The 27,220-nt window shown below is 47.2% G+C and overlaps 1 protein-coding gene across 2 annotated transcripts in view; it reads right to left on the bottom strand.

Moving 5' to 3' along the window:
• Window positions 1-180: 180 nt before the first annotated feature.
• Window positions 181-27,220, bottom strand: part of TTC9 (tetratricopeptide repeat domain 9) — a 41,800-nt gene continuing 14,760 nt past the window's right edge. Inside the window, exons 2-4 of one of the 2 annotated variants that reach the window (XR_010600625.1) lie at window positions 13,870-14,052; window positions 3,967-6,028; window positions 181-3,933 (exon numbers count right to left, since the gene is read on the bottom strand). Coding sequence is in view for 1 of the 2 variants with exons in the window: in XM_005305954.4 (XP_005306011.2) it covers window positions 5,949-6,028; window positions 13,870-14,052 (263 nt within the window). In the remaining variant the exon portion in view is untranslated. Of the gene's footprint in view, window positions 6,029-13,869; window positions 14,053-27,220 lie in introns of both variants that reach the window. The other variant, XM_005305954.4, reaches the window with a different exon arrangement.

Here is a 27,220-nt window from a genome sequence, read left to right as displayed (position 1 = left end):
CAGGGAGAGAAGACAGGAGGCAGTCAGAGAGTCATCTGCTGCTTTACCTACAGCTGTGGAGGATGGGCCAATTTCTCTGCCCCCCCTCCCCGTCTCCTCACCCCTGCATCCTCATGGAATTGTTTGGCACACACACAAGGTGGGGAACGCTGTCATAAATAATGAAAATAGAGCAGCCAGTTAAAGTGGTTTCCATTTTAATTCCAGTTTATGCTTTCATAACCTAGATCAGGTTTATTAACTATAGGAGTTTTATCTTGACAGAATCCTTCAGATGTGTAGGAAGTTTTCTATAATCTCCGTGTCCAGATTTTGCATTTCTGATGTTGAGATTTCACAGTAATAAATACCAATCTGCATGGCCTGAGGTAAATTTGGGTCTAACGTGAGTAACGGCCAACTTGTCATGAGGCATGATTGTGAACTGTGGAGCTGACAAGACACAAGGCAACATATATTTGGGTTACACTCAGCTTCCAAGGAGAATACAGGGAGTGACACCAGTGATTCCCTCTTTGTCCGTCCTGCACCAGTGCATGAACAGGGTGCTAGGGGGGCACTGAGCCGCCGGGGGCATGGTGTTTCAGATGAAATATAAAATCAAGGTCCTGGCCGCTTGTGGTCATTGAAGATCCATTGGTACTTTTCACATGAGGATGGTTGCTAAGCCCAATGTCCTGGACAAGTTCCAATTCAAGTATCCCATTCTGCCTCCCAAAAAACCCTGTGCAGCTCCAATGGTATGCTTCATTTCCCCACCTATAGTGGTTGCTGTCAGAAGGGCTGGGTAGCTGGCAGAGATTCAGCCCTTCCCAGGCAGACTCAGGAAACTAGTGAGAATCAGTAGGGGCAGTGGGGAAGCAGCAGGCTGTGGAAGTTGGTTATTGCAGAGTTGCCACCATCTGTAAAGCTTGGCTGACACCCAGGGAACAAGGAAGGCTGGGGATCGTTCCTATGAAGTCTTCCCTTCCTGTAATGCATCCTCACTCCCCAGGCTACAGCACGTAGAGCAGGCAGCTGCCTGCTACTTTCTTTGTTCCCTTCTAACCTGCATTCAGCAGAGCCACTTTGCTGCATGAAAAACATGCAGCTTTGCGCTGGCCTCTGAGCGTGGACTGGAGCTCTCTTCTTTAGAGCCCTTTGCTAGATCCTGCCCCAACTCACCAAAGGCGTGCTCAGGGGACAAGGGTAGCAGAGCTGTAGTAGCCTGGCTTTAGCTCTAGTAGACATCCAGCTAGGATGGCAGAGAGGTCCTGAGGCAAGGCACGCTGCAGTGAGCACTGCTCCATCAAACAACCAGCCCCAGTGCCTGCTACTCATTGTAGTATGGACGTAGGGAATCTGGAGGCCCTGCCTCCTTGCTCCGGTTTGTAGAAGACCAGCAAGCCTATTAGCTGTGTCCCCAGTCTAGCAGTCAGTGCTTGGGAGTGTTCAATGTATCAGTCTCTGCTCCCATACAGTTGTGCAAGGCACTGTGAGGGAGGGGGGGCTGCCATATCCTTTTGCCTCCCAGCACATCCGTGCAACGCAGGGCAACATTTCCCCCTAAGCCAGGGAATGCAGGCAACCAAGAGGATGAGACAAACTAGGCCAGCCAGTTAATTTCCTTGTTGGTACACAGTTGTATCTTGCTTCTACACCAAAGGAATCCTCTCCCCACAACCATCACTGTAATGAACTGATGTTTGTATGTACCACTGCCTTCAGCTGGATTGAATCTGAAATACTCAGCTGGGTGGGCCCATTACTGCAACAACTGAAGAATAGTCTCTTTTAGCTCAAGTGGCAAGAGCCTCTGGTTCTGGAAGTGTTTTGGTTCTGAGGTCTTTCCCCACTTCCTCTGCAGGGTCCTGAGTGGCCCCACCGTGCTTGATGACTGGGTACTATATTCTCATCAAGCTGCTATGAATTCACCTGGCTTAAGTTGTAGATTTGCAGGGATTCATGCAGACAGGAAGATGCCCTCTCTTTTCACCACCATCACCCAGGTAAGGACAAGCCTGCAGAACCTAATGTGCCAGAACTGACATAACCCCTAGCATTTAGAAACCTAGGAACCCTACGCGACTCCAAACAGGCATTTCTCTAGGATCTAACGTTAGTTGCAGTGATACAAACATGAGCCTCATAGCATAATATTAAACCTGTAGTGATATTAATAGCTTTGCTAATTAACTGTGGAGCAATGAACGGGCTCTTGATGACAGGAAGCACCCCCCCAAGCATCCCACATGGGACCACTCTCTGCCCTCCCACACCACCTCCTGTTAATGGAAATAGTCCTACTCAATCCTTCAAATCACAGCACTAGGTATGAAGTTACACACAGGAATTCAGTAAGCATGTGCACATTTCTCTGTGTGTGTGCGCGCGTAGGGACAAGTGAGGGAAGTGGCAGAAGGGCCATGTGGTCAGCAACTCCCATGAAAGATTGCGTTGAGCCCAAAGAAAAGGGAACAACCAACAGACTGAACTGAAATCTTAAATGTGGAACAATACATAGCCTCTTGGTATGTCACTTTACCCACCACCAAAATGCACCCACCTCTGGGGTGGAATGTCTCAGCTGTCTAATAGTGTACAGTGACACTATGCTACAGTTTAGGAGCAGATGTGAAGCACATTGTATACAACTGGAACAGATGGGGAAATTCTGTGGTGTTAGCTTATAAGTGCTCTGCTTGGAATTTGGTCAAGACTCAGGTGTTAATGCCCTCAGACAATGAAAAGAGTCATCAAGATCTTCTATGAGCATGAGTGGCCAGGACCTCAACCTTATGTCTCTTCTGAAAAGCAGCAACCTCTTATTTTTAATTTAAGTGAAGGATTGTTCCATTCCTGGCCCCCCATCCTTCATTGTAATGGTCTTCCTGTGTTCAGAAAAATTCTGCAGCCTGTTTGTGTTCATATTTTCTATCACATACTTAAAAATGTTTCTGTGACAAAGGGAGGAAGTCTCTCCTGCCCCCACAGCTGGAAAGTCCCCTCTAATCTCATTGTTCTTTTTCCCTGCTGTGTATCCTGCCAATTAAACTGGGTCTTATTTAGCTGTAAATAATCTGGCTAGACCCTTGGTCTGGTCTCCTTCCGGCTTAGCTCTTGTTCTGTCCAAGTCCACAGGCTTGCTTCTTCATTTGTTCCCCATCACCAGCTTGGACCTCATTCTCTGGTCCTACTCCTTCCCCCAAATAGCTTGGCCCACAGTCTGGCTTCCCCTCCCTCTGCCTGGCCCTTGCCTCCCACCAGCTAAGGTGACTGAGTTACAGTATTCATATACTGCCTGCAAATAGGCCCACCGCAAAAGAGTTGGGGCTGAGAGTGTGTGGAGGAGTGAATGCACGCACCCCACCCCAGTAGTTCAAGTTCAGGGCTTGAGTGTGTCAGAAGGGACCAAAAGTAGGTGTCTTATTCATTAAAACTGGCAAGTCCACCGCCCCACTCCACACAGACACCCTTTCTGTGCTTTCCTGCAGCCCCTATCAGGTGACAGTGAGGGGACATTCATCCACTCTTGCACACACTGCAGGATTGTTCCTGATTGCTGTGCCCTCTGAAGCTCTGGGGAGTGAGCTGTAGTCGAGCCGGGGCAGTGTGTGAAATAAGTGGATAAATAACTGATTGCCATCTCTGTCCCAGCCATATTGCATTTGCATAGTGAACTGGTGTATCATATAGGATTCACTGAGGGTCAGAGCTGGTGGTCGGGTCCCATTATTGGGGTGACAAGTGGGTATTTTGGCAACCCTATTTAAAAAACAGACAACCTTCCAGGAGTCCAGGGGTTAGTTAGACCCTTGGGAAAGCCTGGATTTTAAGAATTTAAAAAAAGTAAAATGTGGCTACTGGGTCAGTATTTTGCTAACATAGTTTATATAAAGGATGAGGACTGTAGATATGGTACATATTTTGATCTTTCTAACAATAATTTGGGGCCTCCTGAAGATTGTTTGGGGAATAATTTGGGGCCTCCTGAAGATTGTTTGGGGGTGCTGTTGTCCCCTTTGCCCCCCAGAAGCCCCAGACCTGTGGAGGATTTAGTATAAGCTCCTGGGGCAGGGACCTTGTCTTCTAAAGCACTGTACGCCCTTCCAGCACATTAGCCAGACAGCCTTCTAGCTCTCTCTTTATATTACCTTATATTCGCTGAGGTTCAGTGCAGGGTCATCTAAAGAACTTCTCTGCTTAGTCTACCCTCACCCTGGACTTATGATGTTGGTGGCAGTGGCTCCAGCCTCTTTACTGCCTTACATCCCGGCCATGGTGAGCGGAGGCAGGGTTGGTCCTAGGGATGGGCAAGTAGGGCGGTCATCCTGATTGCTGACTTTAAGGTGGCACAATCATGCTGTTCCGTTGGGCGTTTTTCTGAGGGATACATTTCAGCTGGTCTAGATATTTATCTGACCCTGCGAGCCCTTTGCCCAGAAAATGCAATGTATCCCTTGACTGGGTTTGGGATACTGGAGCCCACTTTCCTCATCAAACATCAGTTGTGCTGTACGCTGCTCACTTCCATACTGACAGCTGAAGGACAACAGCCAGTTCATATGCAGCTGGCTGAGTGAAAGCCATGACTGTATGAGGGGTGCTCAGTGCACCATCTGGAATCACTTGTAGGGAGGGGAGAAGGGTTGTTTCCCAGTGGATGTGTGTTCGCATCACTAAAGGACCCCCTCGTTGGTAGTTTCAGCAAAAAGACCAAGAGCTGATGGGCCATGGAGACTGAACTTCCTGCTGACCCCCCAGACATGATCTGAGGGGGAATTTGGGGAAGTTTGGACTGATGGTACCTGTTCTGTGAAGAAACAGGTTTTCAGACTCCAGGGTGGTCAATCCTGCACCTTTCACCAGCATTAATTTTCCTAAAAAGAAAGAACACAGGAAGCACCAACACCAGCCAGACAGATTGCAACCTCCATCCAGTGTACTAATAATACTTAGCACTGTACATTACTGTAATGTTACTTACAACATTAACTAATAAATCCTCACAACACCACTGCGAGGTAGGGAAGTGCTATTGTCCCCAGTGTACAGATGGGGAAACCGAGGCACAGAGGAAAAGTGACTTGCCCAAGGCCACACAGCAACGCAGTAGCAGAGCTAAGATAAGACTTTGGGGGTTCCTGGCTCCCAGCCTCATGCTTATTTCTCTAGACCATGCTGCCTCTCTGGAGATTAGGAACTCAGGAATCCCTTCTAAAAGTAATGTGTGGAATTGTTGATCATTCACAATTTTTATTGGCAGATAATTATTCCACAGTTTAATCCCCATACTGTGCAGTGCACCTCAGACCCTTCAGAGTTCCACAGCACTCCCAGAACCCACTCCCCCACAGCATTGGGACTGCTGTTTAGGAGTATCACAGGGGGCTCTGTGCTTTTATTAAAAAGATGTTTAGACTGGGTTTAATTGGCATTGGTTCTGGAATACGTGAACTCCTACAGGGCCTTAAAATACAGAGCCAGAGAGGAAGGCACAAGGGAACTGGTGAAAGGGGAATCTGCTTCCCCTCCTGAAGTGGCCAACAGCTCTCTTAGTTTTCTAGCTCTGTAGAATTCCAGTGATAGCTACCAGGAGGAAATGCTTGTCTCCAGTTTGTTGGTTGGTAAATCATAGCCTCAGAGATGCTTTCTTCAGTGCAGAATTGCAGCGAGCACTCAGCCCACGGCTAAAGATGTGCCTCTCATCACGTCCTCCAACCTTCTGCCACTGTCCCGGAATCAGGCAAGCTGCAGTCACTGTGCTCTCCCACTGAGGGGACTGGGTTATGACCACTGTGCTGCCAAGCAGCCAAACCCAGAGTCCGAGTCTCTTCTAAAACTGGGATTAAATTAAGAGCGTTCGAGGGAGGATGGAGAGATGGGGACAGAGTGAAACAAATGGACAAATCCACCCATTGAGCAACTGGGAAGGAAATGTCCCTCTTGTCACTGGAGCAGGTTCCTTTTTACAAGGCTTCTTTCTCCCTCTGGGAACATCTACTAAGCTTCATCTCCGTCAGCTGGATATACCGTATGACATTGGTATCTGCAGGGAAAGAGGACACATGCACTCACCGTGATTACAACTTCCAGTGAGAAACTTACGAACAGCTACACACGCTCCTGTTACTGTTCATCATGTCTCCTTTTTATAAATACTGCATCTGAAGTTACCGGGCTGTAGGAACTGCCCCCCCAAGAAAGGCCCTCTGGTCCAGTACCCTGTCACCTCTATGGAACAGAAATCTGCTCTCTGCTCACTATCTCTGCTCTAAAATCTTTGTCCAGACCTTGGTGAGCTCTTGGCCTGACTATTATAACCTTCTCCTCTCCCTTCTGCCTTCTCCCCAATCCACTCTATTCAATATGTTAAGTCATCATCTCCTCTTGCTTTCTGATCAAGTTCTTTCTACTGGCTTCCTGTCTCTCAATCATATTCAGGCTCCTCATCTTCATTTACACAGCTCTATATATTCTTGCCCCACCTACATCTCTTCTCTTCTTTCAACGCCCATGTTCAGTTTATCTCCAGCTCCTGGTTGCTCACTTTCTGCCAGGCTGCCACTATGCCTAGAAAGTATCCCTCTTTTGGCCTACCAAGTTACCTCTCTCTTCTCCTTCAAACCCACTCTGGGAATCCCTCCTACCTTCTCCCCCACAATAATCCCCACACTTGCACTATTGTTCTTTCTGCTGCCATGTCTATTTTGGACAGTAAGTTCTTGGGGGCAAGGAATGTGTCCTGATCTCCATGTGCAGAGTACTGTGTGAGTCTACGGTGCTGTATAGGTGAGAAACTGAAAGCCTATTTCCTAGATAATTGTGTACTGCTACAGCATGTATAATGTGTGTGGTTTCTAATCTCTGACCCCAGCTGTGAGAGGATCTGCTTGCTCCGAAGCATGAGGACTGCTATCCTGTGTGATTACTTATCTCTAGATGGTTTCAATACACACAATATTCCGGTTCATATGTATCTAATCTTTCCTTGAATCCTCTTGAAGTACTTGCCTCAGTGAGGCCCTACAGCCATGTAGCCAGCTGGCCTTTGCCTAGTCCAGTGGTCCCCAAACTTTTTACCTTGTGTAACCTCTTATCCCTGTCCACACCTCCCACCCCCCAGAGCTGGGAGCAGAGGATGCGGACAGGGGTAAGTGGCCCGAGGCTGGGGCCACAGCTAGGGGCAGGGGCAGGGCCGGGAGCGAAGCCGTGGCCAGGAACCGAGAGAGGCAGGTGTGGGGCTGGTAGCCAGAGCAACTGGTGTGGAGCTCTGGGTGCAGGGCCAGCAGCCAGGGCCCCATGTGCAGGACCGGCAGCCAGGGACAGCAGCTGGGGCCAGGAGCAGAGCTGGGTGGCGCTTCCTCCTTGCCCTCCATGGGGGCCGGCCTGGGCCCCAGCCATGACCCCCAATGTTCCTCTGCGTTGGGGAACCTCTGGCTTAGTGAAAGGAGAGGGAGGATGTTTTCACCTATACAGCAACCAAGGACAAAGTCGGCTAAGAAATAAGAATGCAAAAAGAGACAATTTTCATTGATATTGTCATTCAGAAATGGCTCCTTGCTGCCAGTCTCCCTTGTAAGGCCAACCAAGGCCAGTTTAAATAAATTTGAGGCCCTGTGAAATCAGTTAATTAGGCAACTCTGTGCGCCAGGCCCAAGATTCTGTGTGCAACCTCCTCTCCCCTCATGACCTGCCCAGACTGCTTTACCACATCAGCTGGGGCTGGAACCTGCAAAGGGAGAAAAGAGGAACAGGTAACATGTCCAACACTGGTGGGTGGGTTTGTTGTGTGCTCTGAGAACATTATGGTGGCAGGTTTCCTGTAAAAACAAAGAGGGGAAGCCAGGCCTGTTGAGATAAACAAGACACATCCAGATACCCCAAGGAGTTCCTGGTGAGTATGAGGCAGCACCTGAGCACCACTGGGAGGTTCTCAAGCTCTCCCAGGTGGGATGGGTTCCCCCTTCCAAGAGTCATCTTCAGCTGCAAGTCTGTCAGCTTTGTCTGATCTGGTTTGGAGGCCAAGGATTCAGTGGTCATGGAGACTAAACTATTTCCTCCCCTTATGCAGTGGCCCTTCCAGGTCAGGTCTAAGGTACATTCAGAGGGCAGCATGAAGAAGCTGTCTGCGTTATATCTGTTCTGTGGATAAAACACTTCCATGTCCTGGGCTGCTAATTCAGAATATTTCACACTCGCTAAGTGTCCTTTAAGAAATTTAGAGCTGGTCCTGAACTAAAACCCTGGAGTCTAAAAGCCCCAGACTGGGAAATTCAGATGAAGGCCTGGATCTGAATTTTGCAGATTTGACCCACCTTTCTAAAACACAAAAGCAGTGAATGTGCAAGGTATGTGACCCCAAATAGAGGGGGGAGGATAATACTAGCTCAAACACCCTCTCTATCCCCTGCACCATCATTCAAATATCCATGTCCCCTGCTACTCCAGGAGCTGATGGGTTACAGCCTATATGAGCTTCCCTATTGCACACATCTTGCACTTTGAATGTCTGCCCAGTGAAGGTGATAAGTGATAATTGAGTAAGCATGCTAGGAAATCTGCCCGGGCTCGTAGGACCAGCTGGATGCCTGACTGAGGGGAAGAGGCAGAGTTCAGTGCATGATTGGGCAATCAGAGACCACATCTCCCTCCAGCCTGATGGGTAAGGGAGTCAGTGACTCATGGCACAAATTCACCCACATGGAAAATTTCTCAAATGCTTTCTCCTAAGCCTCAGGAGCAGAACAGGATGTAGCAAGGTATGTGGCAGGAGACATTCTTACTGCAGGTTACCTAGAAATCTCCCAGGCAAGTCATGACATCTTCGCTCAAGCTCACACTTTTGTCAGAGAAAAATATACACAGCAGTTGGTTACAAAGCAAACAGAACCCTTTCTCTCTCTGCCTTTCCTTTGTTACTAACTCAGGGGTGGCCAATCTGTGGCTCGGGAGCCACATGAAGCTCTTCAGAAGTAAATATGCAGTTCCTTGTATAGGCACTGACTCCGGGGCTGGAGCTACAGGTACCAACTTTCCAATGTGCTGGGCAGTGCTCACTGCTCAACCCCTGGCTCTGCTCCCACTCCACCCCTTCCCGCCCCCTCCCCTGAGCCTGCTATGCCCTCGCTCCTCCCGTCCCCAGCCTCCTGCATGCCACGAAACAGCTGATCAGGAGGGAGGGGGAGACACTGATCGGCTGGGCAGGAGGTGCTGGGAGCGGGGAGGGAGGGGAGGAGCTGATGGGAGGCTGCTGATGTATTACTCTGGCTCTTCGGCAATGTACATTGGTAAATTCTGGCTCCTTCTCAGGTTGGCCACCCTTGTACTAACTAATAATTCTCTGCACATTTTACCTCCTTGTTTTGGAACATTTCAATGCATTGTATAAACACGAATCAATTAAGCCTCTGCGAAGGAGCGAATGATGACTTTACAGGTGGCAAAGCCTTAGGCAGAGAGAACTCAAGTGCCTTGGCCAAAGTCTTACAACAAGTCATTAGGAGAGCTGGGTGTAAAACCCAGACTTCTTGATTGTCAGGACTGTGCTCATGCTAGTATATAAAGCTACCCTCTAAGGGAAAGTCTATTGCTTTCCTTGTGGTTTTGATTTAGTGACTAGACAGAGCCTAGTGGTTAATACTCTGTGGTATCATGACTGTGACCTGTTTTGATTCCCAGTCCTTCTCAATCACAAAGATAGAAGTACACAGAAGGCAGACTCTGTGGCTAGAATGCTACTCTACTTTGTTGGAAAACTGGGCTTTATTCCCGGTCTTTGTATTTCCCTGCTATGAAACAAATAGAAGGGGCTGGGCCCATGTAGCCTAACGGTTGGCATTTTATGTTACCAGAAGGTCAACTCAAGTTCCTTCTTTGCTCCCAATTTCTATATGCCGTGACTAGAGAGAGCGATGGATAGGCAGAAGTGGAACAACATATATGGTAAGGCCAAGGTTCCTCTGAAAACAAAGAGGCTTGTAAGTAAAACCAATATTTGGCTGCTTCAAAGTTCAAACCACTTTGAACTCTGCTATGTGCTTTTATCAGCTTCTGATCACAGAGTTTATGAAAAGCTGCAGATAAGTTTTACATAATTAAAGTAGCCTCCCCTTTCCCTTTCCAAATAGTCTCCTCTAATGAGGGGAGTTACACAATTCTATTTTATTCTTTTCAGCTCTGTTTGTGATTGAGGTGGGAGGGTAGAGAAAAGGCCAATCCCAGCTCTGCTAACCTTTGATGGGGAATAAATAGCCTTAAGGGATTTGCTGTACTGACAAGCCTTTAGAACAGGGACACCCTCTGTGAGTGAATTCCTGCTTGCCTTTTAAAAATTCCCTCTGTCAGGCAGAGTAGTTTTCCAGTGATTGATCTCTAAATCACCCCTTATTAGAGAGAGATACATTGCACAGAACAAGCTCATACCAATACTCAAAGTGCTTTACCACTACTAATGAACTGACCCTTCAGAGGTAGGGAAGAGTGCTATCTCCATTCCACAGAGGGGGAAATTCGGACAAGAGACATTAAGGGACTTATCCAAGATCATATAGTGAGACTGTGGCAAAGCCAGGACTAGCACTGAAGTCATCAGACTCCATTACTGTGGTTTAACAACCCCATCCTCCTTCCTCTCTATGTACGCTCTGGATTACTTACCTTTCCCCTACTGTATCCCAACTTTCAATAAATAGCCATAAATAAAACAGAATAAGGGCCTGAAATGTCATAGTAATTGTAAATAATACTAGAGAGGGATCCGGGCTGCAGAGTGCAGGTCCAGAGATATCCTTCCCCTGAATTAAGGGCAGTTTGGGCCATCCCCTAAGTATCATTGTGGCCTGCTGTGGTGCTTGAGGCCATTGCTGTTGAATACTTAGGTATTTATCTTATAAAGAGATGAGAGCAACCAGACCATGTAATGTTGCGGGGAATAAACAGCAGAAAAGCATGCAGTAAAAATAGGGAGAAAACAATTCAGATAATATAAGGACTGGAAACTTTGACTGAAATCTGAAACTACTCTGAACCTAAAAAAGAACAGGATAGCTTTTTATTTGACCCCCAGCGCCCCCACCCTTTTTTTTTTTTTTTTTTTTTGACGAGTCCCTGCGTTTCCTGGCTCTGGCTGGAACTGAAAGCAGGAGGTGAAAACTGTACACTAGATGGGCTAAACTCTGCCTTTAAGCACATTAACTGAGCAAGGGGAACATGCACAGCTGTACTGGCCAAAGGCTTGAGGCATTCTGTCCATACATGGCAGATGGAAGCAGAATGCCTCATGAAAGATTCCAGCACTCACTACACCTATTCATTTTTACAAGTGTACACTCATGCTTGCCTTTTCCTGCAGTGCCCATGTCCTCACTCCAGCTGGACACAACTCCTCTGGGGCATCAAGCACTGGCAGCTGTGTTAGCCAGCCTCCCTGCTCCCCCTTCTGCTCAGGGAGCACTAGCTGCAGCATACTACCAGGCCTCAGGGCCCAGACCAACTCCCTTTCCACACTCAAGCTGGAGAAATCACTCTTGGCTTATGTTTGTGTATGGCATCTATTTCCATTTCTATTATGTTTTCCTTCGATCAGGGCCGGCTTTAGGAAGTGCGGGGCCCCGGGAGGGATGACTGACTAAATAAATAAATAAATAATAAACGCCTTTCATTTCTTAGCAACCGGTTCCTTATAAAAAGTTCTGATTTAAGGGATGTGCCACCGTATGTATTTTTTGTACCAATAGGGTTACCATACGTCCACATTTTCCCGGACGGAGATTTAAGAACCAAAAAGCCTGACATGTCCGGGAAAATACGGATGTATGTTAACCCTACCTAAAGTTCTTTTTTAAAAAGATGGGCCTGAACTAGAAATGAGCTCCGTTTCACATGTGTGGGTCCCTGCCACTCCCTGGGGGTGTGCTAGCGTGACCAGATGTCCCGATTTTATAGGGACAGTCCCGATTTTTGGGTCTTTTTCTTATATAGGATCCTATTACCTCCCGCCCCCTGTCCCAATTTTTCACACTTGCTGTCTGATCACCTAGGGTGTGCACATGTGTGGGTCCCAGCTGCTCCCTGCCCCCCTCATTGAAGCAGGTGTGCAGGGTTACTGCCCTGGGAACTGCAGGGCACCACTGGACATGGGGCTGACTGGAGGTAGGGGCTGGCTGCAGGCAGGCCAGGGGTGCAGGGCTGGCTGGAGCCTGGGGTATGTGGGGTGGGCTGGGCTGGCTGGCTTCAGGCAGGGCCACAGGGGGGTGCGGCAGGGGTTGGCTGCAGACAGGGCAGGGGCTGGCTGTGGGCAGGGGGTGCAGGGCAGGGGCTGGCTGTGGGCAGGGCAGGGGGGGCAGGGCTGGTGCGGGCAGGACGGGGTGTGGCAGGGGCTGGCTGCAGGCAGGGCAGGGGGTGCGGGGCTGGCTGCAGGCAGGGGCTGGTGCGGGCAGGGGTTGTGGGGCTAGTACGGGCAGGGGTACAGCAGGGGCTGGCTGTGGGCAGGGGTTACAGCCCACCCTATACGGTAAGTGCCCCCTCCTCCTCCCTCCCCTACCAGGGTAGCAGCAGCAGCACAGGGCTCTGGGGGCTATTTAAAGGGCCCGGGGCTCCCCTGCTTCTACGCCCCGGTCCTTTAAATAGCCCCCAGAGCCCTGGGGAAGCGGCGGGGCTCCAGCAGCTATTTAAAGGGCCGGGGCGGTAGAAGCAATGGGAGCCCCGGACTTTTTAAATAGCCCCCAGAGCCCCGCAGCCCTACCCCAGGGCTCCAGCAGTGGGGCTCTGGTGGCAATTTAAAGGGCCTGGGGCTCCAGCCACTGCTGGGAGCCCCATGCCCTTTAAATTGCCCCCTGGGGAAGCCGGGCCACCCCGGTACAGCACACCGGCTCTTGCCAGTACACCGTACCGGGGCTTGGGCATGGGGCCCTCTTATGGGAATCGGTGGAATCGGCCTAAAGTCGGCCCTGCCTTCGATCCTTATAACTTTTCCCTTATTTTCGCAGAATTGTTTAAAAAAAAAAAAAACACTTTGTGGGTTTAATCTCCATGCCTATGTAGAGACATGACAAACTCTTCAAATATCTATGTCAAAGGGCAGTCAAAGCTGGCACCAGTAAGTCATGAATAATAGAGCCAGAAAGACAAAGCTGCCCTGTGTTACTAAAGCGAACAGTCCTGGGCATGTGCTCAAGAGCCTGTTACTTTTGTTTGGAGTACATTACTACAAGGGCCAAGAAATCTTACAGGCCAGTTTAATTATGCAACTCTCGTGCTGGCAGAAAATAAAAACATTTTTGTTGTTACTGGGCAAATAGGTGGTGGGTTCCTGAACAGGGACCTAACTGATTCCATGGTAAAAGTTAGAGCGTGGACTGGTGATTGGGGGAGATGAGGGTGCCTGTCTAGTGGGGCACAGAGACCTGCCTCCACTGAGATGATAAAGTGTGGATGTTAGCAACGGCAAATGGCCTCTTAATTTTCCTGTGGAGAAGATGCAGGTGTGTCCTCCTGATGGTCATTTTCAGAGATGCAGGAATCCCTGGGACTGGGGGAGGGGAGGCAGTGGGGAGATAGACATCTCCACATGCTTCCTTTTGGGAGGGGGGGGGGGGGGAGGGGAAAAAGAAAAGGTTGGAAACCTCCTTTACAATGGTAGCATCCCCGCAATACCACCATCTTCCAGGCTCTGCTGCAGCCTCAGCAGTGGTCAAAAGCTAATACCTTCAGGCAATGTCATTGCAAAGCTGCTGTGCTACCAATAAATTCTTGAAAGGAAATATAACTAGACACAGTAGGCCATGTTTATCCCTGGTAAAAATCGATGCAGCTAAACCAGAGATGGATTTGGCTCAATGAAAGGAAGAGCAAAGGCTGTGAGTGTGAAAATCTTGTGGCTACTAGTACCTGTCGGCTGTCGGGACCTTGCTTCTTTCAAATAGTGCAGTGCCTTGTTGAAGTCACCAAGGTGGTAGAATGCTACGCCCGATCGATAGAGTGCCTTGAAGTTCTCTCCTTCCTTCTTAAGCACTTTGAGGCAATACTCCTTGACTCGCTCATAATTCACCAGCTCAGCCTGGAGCAGACATGCTGCAGGACATGAGAACAGGGAGAGAGAAATGAACAGGGACTGTTAGACTCTTATTCCTTCACCTCCCCACAGTCAGTGGGATGAAGATAAAGGTTGAGCTAGGGGTATGGCTCCAAAAGGTACGCAGTCAAATAGTTTAAATATCAAATCCAGCTTCTCAAACTGAATATAAAGGTTTTATTTTCGCAATTTCAGTGAGGATAGGTTGTTTTTGCAAGGGGAGCAGGGATTTAAACCCCTCTCCCTACAGAGTTGCAACTCCAAGTCCAATAGCTCTGTGCTAGTGGCTGAGAAACAAGAAGTGAAGGTGACTAAAACAAAAAGGAACACAGTGTCCAAGCAAAATAAAGTACAAAAATTGATCACCCCGCCTCATAAAAGTAGAAAAATAAACTAGATTAAATTTTTTTTATAGTTTTAATAATCCAAGGTTATCAAACATACAAGTAAGAACTCTATTTTATAAATATGATGTTTGACAGTGACCTTTAGCTGCCTCTTATCCAGTGGATTAGAAGTCAGGCAGTAAAGCTAATGGCACGGAAATCTTTGAACTGATCCCTGTGGGGGCACCTTTCAACTGAAGATCTGAAACCCCAAACAGTGGAGCTGATCTGCAGCCTTTCCTTACGCCAAAAGTCCCACTGATTGCTTACTGAATCCATAAGCAAGGATTGTATGATCTGGCCCATTAGATAATTAAGCCTCATCTTATTAAATATAAACTCCTACCAGGCATTGGAATGTTTAATACCCATCTTAACCTATGGGCAAAATGAGGCACAGAGATGATACAGGACATGCCCAGATCGGGGTGAATCAGTAGAGAGCTGAAAACAGGAACCAGGAACAGTCTCTTACTCTAGCCAGCAACACCACTTCCCCTAAACTGGAGGCTTGCACTGCTGTGGGCCCTGTTGGCAGGCACCGGGCACAGACAGTGAAGACTGGCTGCTCAGCTGGAGGAGACTGCCCCACCTCCTGTTCAACCCGAGATGGGGCTCTAGAGTTGCCCCTCCGCGCCCTAGCTGTGTTGAGCTCACTCCCTCTAGTGGAAGAAGCTTCAACGCTCTTCCTTTCCCCACTCCAACCATTTCCAGTGCTGCCAGCACAAGAGGATGAAAGGGCCTCATGGCTCTAAGCAGAAACTCCTAATCATGTGTTCCTCACAGATAGTTGCTGTCAGTAGAGAAGAACATAGTGTATTTCAAAGCACCTACTCACCAACTATTTGAGTAGTAAAATTATTGCGCAAAAGTATTTCCTGATCCAGTTTTGTCTTCTCCTATTTGTCCAACATTGATTTTCTTGCTGCGTTTCTAATGGAGCTTGAAATGAATGCGTCTTGTTTTTCTTTATTTTTTTAAAGCTTCTTATAAAAATGGTTGTGTGAATTTAGTGCTGGCTTGACAGCCTTGGAGACTGGAGTCCTCTATTTATCCGCTGAACAGGTACAGCACTGGGAGTAGATTCCCACATGCTGCTCATCCAACATGCCCTATCCTGTTCTGGAGAGACCAGCTCTTGGAGTGAGTGGAAGGGGAGTTTAGTTTCCCTGGTTCTTTCGCTCCTTGATCTCTCCAGTTATAGTAATAGAAGTGTCTGTAAAAATGACAGATTTACTCAAATATTCCATAGTCAAACTTGCTCTATTGATGACTTTTTTTTAAACTGGCAGTTCCACAAACTCAACCCATGTTCTGAAAACCTAGCTGGGCTCCTTCTTGTGTCATTAGCAATAAAGATTCTGCAAACATAATTTAGCTGCTGCTGCTGCTTTTGCTGATGCACAAGACATAGTGGAGTTGGTTCTGTGGGGCTAACATACTGGACACTTGTTTGTCTCAGCAAAGTGAGCGGATTTGACTGGAAAGTGCAGGAAATAGCTATGGTGAGTGAGAAGGGGCCATTCTGACTGTCACTTTTTAAACTATATCTCTCAAAGGAGGTCCCTTACAAATATTTAGCAGCATGTATTCTTATACTTACTTTGCTTCATTGAGAACCATCTACTTTCTCCATAGTATAAGAGATTAGAGAGGACTGTGGATATGATTACTTTATAATGTAAATCTTGAAGCTGTTAATAATACATCTTTTTAAAACTTTCTTCCTAAGTCAGTCAGAGAAGGATTGTTTTTAAAAAGTTGTTATTCCTAAATAGACTTGTATATCTGTGGCTGGCAGTGTTTGTTTACGGTATCAAACATTTCATCACCCTGGCTCTCTATGGAATAGGTCTCCAGTGAGGCCTTTTCAGGTACAGGCTGTTCTCAAGACGACCAAATGAGACTGTGATTTATACAGACCTTCCTTCCTCTCCCTTGATATCAAACTGGTGCTGCCCTACACAACAACCTTTACAATACATCTTAAATGCTTGGAAGAATGTACCATTCTTGAAGAAGCACTTTTCTTTCCAACTTGGCATGTAGGGAATCTTTTCCAGTAGCAGTGTTGTTTAATGGTTAGCCTAGTCTGGCTGAGTTTTATTCTCAGCTCTGCTAGTGACTATGTGAACTTGGAAAACATAACCTCTTCGCTTCTGTTTTACGCATCTATAAAATTACACACCTCACAGCAGAGGTGCTGGAACTATTTTTATAGTGGGGGAGCTGAGCGCCATTGAAGCAAACTGTAAACCCTGTTTATAATGACAACCACTTTAAGCCGGGGGTGCGGCAGCACCGACAGCACCCCTAGTTCCAGCACCTATGGCTCACAGGGTGGTTGAGCTTCTACATTATTGTCTATAGGTGCTGACTCTGTGGGTGCTCTGTGGCTGAAGCACTCACGGGGAAAAAATGGTGGCTGCTGAGCACCCACCGGCAGCCTCACTGATCAGCTCCTCCTCCTCCCTCCCTGCGCTGTTTCGTGGCATGCAGGAGGCTGGGGAGGGGGTAGGAGTGAGGATGCGGTGCGCTCGGGGGAGGGGATGAGGCATAGTGGGGGTGTGGCATTGAGGGAAGGGGTGGAGTGGGGCAGGACCTGGGGCTGAGCACCCCTGGCACAATGAAAAGTCGGCACCTGTGGTCTATAAAGTGCTTTGAGATCATCAAGTGAAATGTGCTACAGGAGGGCAAGGTATTCTTGCTAGCAAAAGCTCTGAGGGAGGTCCCTGCTCACCTAATTTTGCAACTGAATGTTACTGTCTAAGTAGAGATGTGTGGAACGTGGCCACTTTGGTTCATTAGTCCTACGCTGTGCAGAATTAGACAAAACACCACAGCGGTTAAAATGCTAGCAGAGCTGCCCCAAATCTACATCTTGCACCATTGTAGGCCCCTCTTGGCAATGGTAGGAAGTTTAAAGGAAAAACGGCTAGTGTAGCTAAGGCTCTGGAGTTTCATTTTGAGGAACCGCAAAAATTCCAAGCAAAGCACATCTGAAACTGCCATGTTTCACCTGTTTTTCAATAGAAATCTCCCCAGCAGTGAATTTTTGGGTAAATCTGGGCTGAGTTAGGGGTTTCTAATGAAATCTAAAATAAGGGTATTTGGGTTTTGGTAAAGATGTTTAAGGTCTGGATTATGCTGGGATTTTTGCCACTGGTGTAGCTGCACCAGAGCAAACCCCCTAGTATAGACACAGGTGCCCACTTTTCATTGTGCCAGGGGTGCTCAACCCCTGGCTCTGCCCCACTCCACCCCTTCCAAATGGTTCATCTATTTCAAGCAACAAGCCTAGGAAAAATACATGCTTCAGACACACTGAGTAGACACTTCTTAGATTTTAGTTGCTACATTCCTTGAAAATTCTGTCCATGCTGGACATGCTCCAGCCTGAGGTTAAGCAGGACTTTCCCTGCCATTGCTGCTCTGGACTATTGCTCATGCTGGGTCCAGGTCTGGGTCAGGGTCCAGGCACCAGAACTGAGAGCAGGGAGACTGTCTCTTGTGCTCTCAGTGACACCTTCCTGGGCCCAGGCTTTATGGATTAGGAAGTTGCCTGAGTCGAATGGAGATGGGACAAGAGCTGGCTCATGGTGGGGAGTAAATTGGGACAAGGAACTTGGGGTGAGGGAGATGGAGAGCAGAAACTGGAACAGAGGCTGGTAGGGGGCAGAGGAAAACTGGGACTGGAAGTTATGGTGGACGAATAGCCTGTGACTGGGTGAGCAAGGAGACTAGGAGCTGGGAAGAGAAATAGGTTGTGGGGGGAGTGGGAGCCAGTAGGTATTTAGGGGGATGGACCAAGACTGGATGAGGTGCTGAGGGAGACAGGGGGATGGAAGTGAAGGATGTGAGAGGGGAGGGGAAACAAATTTGAGGAGGAGCTGGGGTGCAGGTAGAGAACTGGGACTGGCAGGGCAAGGAAACTAGGCCACAGAGCCTGGGAGAGGCCCATTGAGATTGGATGAGGAGCCCAGGAAGGAAGATGAGGCTTTAGAGCCTCTGCTACATTCTATGACAAGATTCCAAACTGGCAGGGGGGAAAAAGAGCCACAAGGGATGAAAAGGAACTTGAGAAAGCTTTATAATGTGGGGGCAGAACAGAGGCTGTATCAGATCCTTCTTTTCCCCTACACACAAGTGGGCTGCACTTTTCAAAGATGTTAGCCAGAGTTCCCAACATACCCCCAAAGAGTGACGGTTAGAGAAATGCCACATGCTTTAACACTCCAGATCTGAGCGAATCATTAGGATCTGAAGAGTTTTCAGACCAACTCTCTCATGAAATATTCCCCCTCCATATCCCAAGCCTGCAAACAAAGGGGATTTTCTGGCTCCGCACCAATAAGATGCTAATTATAGCCATCTTGATAAAGTCTAGCAATAATCTGATTAGCTGACGACTAGTTCCTGGACTGCCTTAATAGGATGAGCAGGGAAAATTAAAGTGACAGTACAACTTTCTAATAAGAAGCAGCTCTCATTTACTCCTCCTCTACACCTACCAAGGCTGTGTAAATATGCCTGCTTGTTATTGCATGCAGGAGACTGTGTATGAAATTAAAATCCAGACTGTATGACATGCTGGCACCCTCTCTGCAGCGGCTGATTAATGCTAAATGAGGTGTGGATATACCAACACTGAGGGTCCCACGTAGCCTCTTCTTCCAAGCCTCCATCCCTTTCCTTTCAGCCTAGTTCTCCACTCCCAGCTTCTGACTGTTCCTCTCAGCTAAACCTTCCTGGACAGACTCTCTTACCTGACCTTCTAGGATGGACTGTTTCTCTGCTGCCCCTGAGTCCTGGATATTCCTGCCATGTGATGCAAAGGGTCATTGTGCTGCTGTCTGTAAGAGTCTGGCTGGCACAGGTGAGCAATCCTTATTGGTAAGGTTCACCTATTTGTAAAAATAAGTTTCCAAAATCTCTTCAGAAACGTCACCCTCTTCCAATCACCACAATTATGAATGGTGCTTATGTCTCCCTGATAGCCATCATTTTACAGCTAATTCCTAGCAGGAAGTCCTGCATCAGGATATAGTTTGAGATACAGGAAAGGGAGCTCATCATTTGAATGTGTAAACACTTAACTTACAACAGCTATGAAAGTTTCTTGCCTTTCCCATGCATTCAAATGCTATACTGGATCTTCTGTGTCTCAAAGTTTCATCAGACGTACAAGGGGGCAGTGGCCTGTTTGAATGCTAATTATTCTTTTTTTAAAAGTTATCCTTTTAGGCAGTAAGATGTTTTTGTGGTGATTTATGCTTCTTTTTCATTAGCTGAAGTGACTAGAATCTCAGTTATATGAAGTTGCAGTTTTCCTTTAGAACAAGACTAAAATTGTAATTCCATTAGGGTTATCTTTGCAATACAATCTAAGTTTTCAACTGGTTCTCATGGCTTCCAGTTGGCTTGGTAAGTTTTGGAGCACAGCAATGAGTATATTGGGCTACAGCTTCCTATAGTTACTGGCCCTCCACATGAAATCAACAGAGGCCAACCAAAGTAGCCTCACAGAATTTCCACTAGGACACAGCCAAAGGAATGGTCAAATGATGGCAGGCAGATGAGTCAGACTTTGTGGCAAAATCCCTCTCTAAATGTGCAACAATAAATCCTCGTTCCAACAAAATAAAAAGGTGACAGTAGAAAGAGGCCCCAAACAAGATCCTCTAATTCAAGCCCCTTTGAATCTCATGGAAAGGGGATTCAGGAGCTCTGTGTTCTAAGTGATAGCCAGACCGTGAGTCAATAGCAGAACCAAGAGCAGAGCCTAGTTCCCTGCAATAACTAGTAGGTCATGTTGCTTCCATAAACATTTCTCTCCCCTGCAGCCAGTCTGTCTGTCTCTCTCTCTTTTGGTCATGGTTGCTATTGTTGTTCTGTCAGGTTAAATCCTCTGGAGGTTTCCTTCTTTCTGACTCCACTTACAATTATCCCAGTAATCCCTGACCTAGCTTTATCTTTTAAAGTCAATACTCATCTAGCCCAGCTGCCTGTGTTTTGCCTTTTGAATCTATGCCAGAGTCCCTTTGTTATTGTTTATCTCTGTCAAGCTTTTTCCATCCATATTGAATCTTTCTCTCCCCAGAGCCCCAGTTCCATGTCACATCCTCCTTCCCTGTTGCTTTATCCTCCTGTCAGTGCCATTCAAATGCTTCTTTTTCCCATTAGTTCTACCAAAGCCAACCATCGGGCTCCAGTCTCTTGTGTCATTTCTGTAGGGCAATAGCAGATAATATCTGAAGAGGGATCAGCAAATTCATTAGCTGTACCATGACTCTGGAGACCAGGAAGGAGTTTTAGGCAGATAGTATGGCCATAGGGCTGGTGCTTAGGAACAAGAGGCTTGCTGCAGAGGCCAAAGTTCTCTGAATTTCTAGTTTAGTTGGGCCAGCAAAACAGATCCTTGGTAGCAAGGTCCTGGACACCTATCTATTGGGCAAATAGCTTCTACAAGCATATATTGTGTGTAAAGTTATTGGGGATCCTTTCCAACAAAAGGTGCTGCATAGCTGGAATAGCTATATGGCCAAAGTGGGGTCAGGAATGAACGATGGCCAGCTTAAACACGCTCAAGACAGATAGAGGGGATGTTGGTAGGAAGAGAGAAACATCTGGAGGAAGTGACAGCAGTAGAGAGAAAAGAATCTAAAGCTGGCTTGAAGACTATGACCCTTCTCCTCTGATGAAGTCATTGACATAGTCATCCATGCCATTATTGCCTCCACACTGGATTTCTGCCAATGGGTTCAATTTGGAGCTGCCCTTGATGATCACTCAGAGGCTAAAAGCTAGTGCATTATCCTGCCAAATAAACCAAGTAAGCTAACGTGGGCACACAACACCTGGGCTCCATGGCCTGCCCTGGCTTTCGTTCACCTCCTGGTACAGCTGACGGTGTTCATGATTATCTATAAGGTTCTGTAGAGATTGGGAGCAAGTTATCTTCAAGACTTCCCTCATCCATGCCTCGTCATGGCATTTACTATTGGAACTGGAATGCTCTCACCATCTATCCTCAGGTTTGAGCATTGTGTACTCAGCATCCTTGTCCTGATCAGGAGCGCAGTAACACTTTCACCTGACAATCTGTTACTTTTCTGGAATGTACCTTTGTGACTGACTGCAACCAGTCCCTCCTCCAGTTCAGCTGTAATTTCTCTCCTGTCCTTTACTACCAGATACAGAGTTACCTCTGTATTATTGACATACCTCCCAGACATCCCTCTATGGATGCCAGCACAGCAATGGATTGCTGCTCTGCCCAAGAGAGCATTAGAGCCTATCCTCTCCTGACTCCAGGACCTTCAAATTCTAACACACTTTAGGTACAGTGTATATGAAGGATAGAAAACGTAAAGCCTGTCACTCTGGCCGGCTTATTTATTTGTTCTCACCCAGGGTCCAGGACTTGAACTACACTCCACCCTGTTTAAAATGTAACTCAGTGTTAAGCAGGGAACAAACAGGGAGAGGTGCTCCTCTTATTTAAATGCTGAGCCATTCAAATTCTGTACCAATGGTCATTTTAGTACTCCGACTTCCCACATTAAGGCCCAGTCTGCACTGCAGACTTCTGTCACCACAGCTATGGTGGTCAGGGATGTGAAGAGGTGTGATTCTTGACCAACATACCTGTACCAGCTGAAGCCCCTACCATAGATGCAGTTATATTGGTAAAGTTTTTATCCTAAGTAGAAAGTTTATCTGCAGAAACTAGGAACTGCTGATACTGGATGAATTGTTGGTCTGATCCAGTAAATATTCTGTCTCTCACAGTGACCAGTTATGTTGTTCAAAGGAAGGTACAAGAAACCCAATAATTAACCACTATGGAATCACCTGGCCATGGACACCTGCCCTCAGCCTGAGTCTTTGCGCATCCAACATAATCCCAAGCAAGTTAGAGTTTGGCCCTGAAACATAGAAGTTTAATACCATTGTACAATTCTGATCCTGTCTAATGTAGCTGTGAAAGTTCTTATTAGTCGTAAGTGTCTAATCCTTTTCTAAATCCTATTAGATTATTTCCCTCAATGACACCTTGTGACAGTGAGTTCCACAGATAAATTATGCATTCTGTTAAAGTGTTTCCTTTTACTACTACACTTTAATCCTTTTTTTTTAAATCTATTAACCACAGGAACTGGGATGGCTCCCTCCTTGCTTCCAGTTATACCAGAGCAGTTAGGGATGGGAATGCAGTAATGTATACATAAAAGGATTCTGATGTTTCTTCTCTGTGATTCCTACATGGCTTTGGATATTATGCTGCTCTTGTTTTCTTGGAGCATGCACACACTGCAAAGGCTTGAGCCCTTAATCGCTGCAAATAATTTAAGAGGATAGTTGCCAGGGATTTGAATTACAGTTGTGTTTAAAAAAAAAAAAAAATCAGTGTCTGAAGTAGGAGTTGAAGTGTAACTCTCTGCTACACCCTTTGACACAAGAATTATGGTCTGGGACACGGAGCGGGTTCCGGTTTAATTTTTTTTTTGAAGTTCCAAAAAAGTGTGGCCAGAGTGTCTTTTCGGGGCTATGGCCAGGTCAAGGCAATGCAAGACCCTGGGCACACCATGACACAGGCCCACTCCCCTCCATGGCTTCACTCCTGCAGACCCAACCCTGTAGTGGCGGAGGGGGGGCTGTCTCCCCTTAGAGGCAGGGGCAGTAGCATGGACCCCCTTCCTCCCTGCAGGAGCAGCAGTGGGGTGCCCCCCTCATAAGCAGCTGGAATGGTTATCCCCCTAGAGAGACCAGGGTAGCAGGAAGAGAAGCTTCCCCAGGATGTACTGCTTGGTGGATAGTCAGGGCTCAGTGCACTCTTCTCCTACAGCAACATACACAATCTTCTGCTGGAGTGGTGTTGGCAGGGCTCCTAAAGCCGTAGGTCTTAACATCCCATTGAGATGCATGGAGCAGTTCACCTCACAGAGCTGTTGCTTCAGGCTGTTTGTGGACTACAGCAGAAATCACTGCATTAGGCACACTTTATCTCAGAGAACTGAAAATTGTGGGCTAGATTGTGAGTTTGGGCACAGCCCAGAACAAGGGGGGGGGGTGAGGATCAGTGCAGGAGTAGCCCCAGGAAGCCTCTGTGTCACAGAAGTCTTTCCTGCTTCTCAGAACAGGGAGGTCTATACCACTCCAGCTCAGCAACTCTGGTCAGTAAATATGGGGGATGGATCCAAGGCAAGGCTGCACCTATTCTCTGTCCCTCCTGCCCATCTTTGCTGGGAGGCAGTAAATGGGTGAATAGCCTGCTGCCTGAACCCAACAGCTGACTATTTCAGATTGGCAAAGACCTTGAGTGAACGAGTGGGCAGGTGTGAAGTCACAGCCACAACAGGCTACACAGGGTCTCAGGACTGCAGCAAATGGGTGGAGAACTCCCTCCACTGCCTGATTAGGTTACATGGTGTAGGATTGAAGCCCTTCCTTTAAGGAGCAAGGGGAACATGGCAAGGTAGACACTTAACTGGATTTCATGCAAACAGGGAGTTATCTGTCGGCTTAGATCACACAGAGATGGCCAAGGTGGAATAGTAAAGCAGGACTGAGAGCTGATGGCTCAGTCAATCCCTCAGAGATGCAATGCACTCCAAACCATCAAGAGTTAAACTCTGAGGGAAACATGCTGACTACTTCCTAGGTTGTGAATGAGAGTCATGACCAACTGGTGCCACTCCTGACGGAAAGAGCCATGCTTCACTGTGTGAAGGAATCTTCCCTTCCTCCTTCAAACACGCAATAGTCTGACCAATACTGACGAACCCATACTTCAGTCCTAGCTACACAGTGCCCAGTATCAAACTTCCCATGCCTGAGCAAGCTCACAGAGAGGCTAGCAAAAGGCCACAAGCCCCTCTAACTGAAGCTAACAGTCTAAACCCAGCTCAGTCTGGGTTCAGGCCAGGACATGGAACTGAAACCTCCTTAGTGTCACTGATGGATGATCTCCTCCTGTCAATGGACAAAGAGAGGACACTCCTTCATTCTCATCCTCTGGGATCTCTCTGCAGCATTCAATGCTGTTGACTATCAAATTCTGTTATCTCACTCAAGAGAAGTGGCAAGGATCCAGGGTAATGCATGAAAATGGTTTGAGTTTTTCCTGGAGGGACACACCCAAAAAGCAGTGATGGGGAAAAGGCATCTCCACCACTAGACCACTCACTTGTGGAGTCCTGCAACGATCAGTTCTCTCTCCAGTCCTTTTCACACTGACATCTAAGCACTAGTGAAATGGTCAGACGACATGGACTCAAGTGCCAACAATATGCAGATGATACACAGCTCTACCTATCCTTCACCGCACAGGAACACACCACCACCACCAAGTTGGCTCAGTGCATGGATGATATCAGCTCATAGATGAACAGCTAGCTGAAGCTGAATCTTAGCAAGACTGTGGTGATACTGGTGGATACAGGAAAGTATTTTGAAGAGCTTGCAACCACGTGCAGTTTTCATTGGTTGAAGATACACACCCACAATAGGTCAATTCAGTCCATAGTCTAGCAGTACTCTGATTTCGCACTGATGCTAAGCTCTCGCATAGCAGTATCTGCGAGTAACGCTTTCTACTAGCTCTGCTTGGCTAGAAGACTCCATCCTATCCTGGTGGATGAAGACCTGGCTTCAATTATTCATGCCTTTGTCACCTCTCGGCTGGACTATGGCAATGAGATACACCTAGGTATGAAACCTTTAGCACTTAGGAAACTCCAACTAGTTCAGAACACTGCAGCACACCTGAGCAACACAGGCTACTGCAAACATATCAAACTTGCCCCTGCTCCCTACACTGGCTTCCATAGAATTTCAAATCAAGTTCAAGGTCTCGCTCCTTATCTTCAAAGTGCTCTGTGGACTAGCCAAGGCTATCCAAAAGATTGTCTGAAGCTCCATAAAGGCTGCGATTGACAATTCTGTTCCTCTGGTACAATGGAACTCTCAACAATAAGAGTAAAGCTCATCTATGCAGGAGACAGAACTTTCTCCAGCGGTGGTCTGAGACTATGGAATGAATTCCACCAGGAACAAAGGACCACCACAAACCTCACCACTTTCTGCTGTAAGTGCAAGGTGCATTACTTTGGCACTGCCTTCTCTAATATAAACACATAGCAACAGGTATATTTAAAATATAAAGACACACCCTACCACAAGACATCACTGCACACGTTTCTCCCTCTGGGGAGAGGCGGCAAGAACAAATAACATGTGACAGTCATGATGCTTAATGCACTACTGGAAGGTGCTCTGATACTAAGGTGATAAGCATTTATAAAAACGTCTATAGAATAGTGAAGGATGGTTCTTTGATTGCTGACCCAACTGCTTCTCTCGAGAGGTCTTAGGGAACTAGATCAATGGACATGAATAGTGGATTTCTGCAGCCTGCAGTTCAGAGGCAAGAGTGGTTGCTGTTGTCAGTGGTGCAGAACTTTCCAAGTGAAAGCCTGCTACCAACTGGCTGTGGGCAAATGCATGCTGGTATTATGCAATCGGATGGCACAGGGAAGGGGGAGGGGATTTGTGGGCAGCGGTTAATAAAGCATCAGCCTTAGTAGGGCAGAGTTGTAACACATCCAACCCTAATATGTGTGGCAAAGGGAAACATAAGCACGTCTGCTGATTTTCAAAGACGTTTTGTTTTACACAAAAGGTTCCTGCTTCTTCATCTGTGCCTGCAGGGAAGTAATTCATAGAATGCTGAATCTGTGATGTCACAATGACCTCCATGGCAACAGACTGAGCAGTCAAAGACAGGATTTTGACTACACTTTTAATGATGGAAAAAAAGGGAAAGCTGGGGCTGTGTGAGGCAGGGGTGAGAACTTCCTAACGGGCATCCATGATCTTCACTGCAAAGCAGAGCCTGGATGCCTATGCAAACAGGTGGAAACAATGAGGAGGAGCTAGCACAAGGTCAACAACTAGCTCCCTAGATCCCCAGGTGCTGTTATATAACAGATCTCCATCTAGCAGCACATAACCAGTTGCAGTATCTGCCACAGGGATGGTGCACAGTAGTGAATAGCTTTGGGATATTATGATAGGAAGTTAATCAGGATGATTATTTAATCCTAGATGCCACAATAGTCTTCAGGGCCCCATTGTGCTGCATGCTGTACAATTACATACTAAAACCTGAGTCCCTAACCTCAAGAATTTACAATCTATGAAGACAAGTGACATACAAGAGGTGAGGGATGTCATCAGACATGTACAATTTGTATAGACATTTGCTTTTTAAAAATTATAAACGGAGGAAATACATGTAAATTGGCTGATTTCCTGTCGACAGTCACAGCAGAGGAGAGATGTAATGAAAGAGAAGGTGGTTTGTATTATGGATCAGTTTGAGGGAGCGTTGTGTGTGGAAGGGCACTGTGGAGGAGCACGACACAGAGACAGTGCTGTGAGAATCTGACAAAGGGGCAGATGCGGCTACCATTGTTGGCAGAGTGGAGGAATAGGGGACAGTATGATGAAAGAGAAGCAAGAAGGAACAGAGCTGTGAAAAGAAGAACAGGAGGACTTGTGGCACCTTAGAGACTAACAAATTTATTAGAGCATAAGCTTTCGTGGACTACAGCCCACTTCTTCGGGCTGTAGAAAGGCCTTCAAGGTGAGAAAAAGCTTTAACTTGTGAAAGAGAGCCAGTGGAGGAATTCAAAGAGCAAGTGTCAGGGCTGGGCCGTGGGTGGCCTGTGTGCTTGGATCAGTTAACAAGTTGCAGTCATGAGATGAGTAGCAGAGT

This window comes from Chrysemys picta, chromosome 4 (assembly GCF_011386835.1).
Source record: "Chrysemys picta bellii isolate R12L10 chromosome 4, ASM1138683v2, whole genome shotgun sequence".
NCBI classification, from domain to species: Eukaryota; Metazoa; Chordata; order Testudines; family Emydidae; genus Chrysemys; species Chrysemys picta.
The sequence above is the reverse complement of the archived record's forward strand: the minus strand, read 5'-3'. Positions and strand labels throughout refer to the sequence as shown.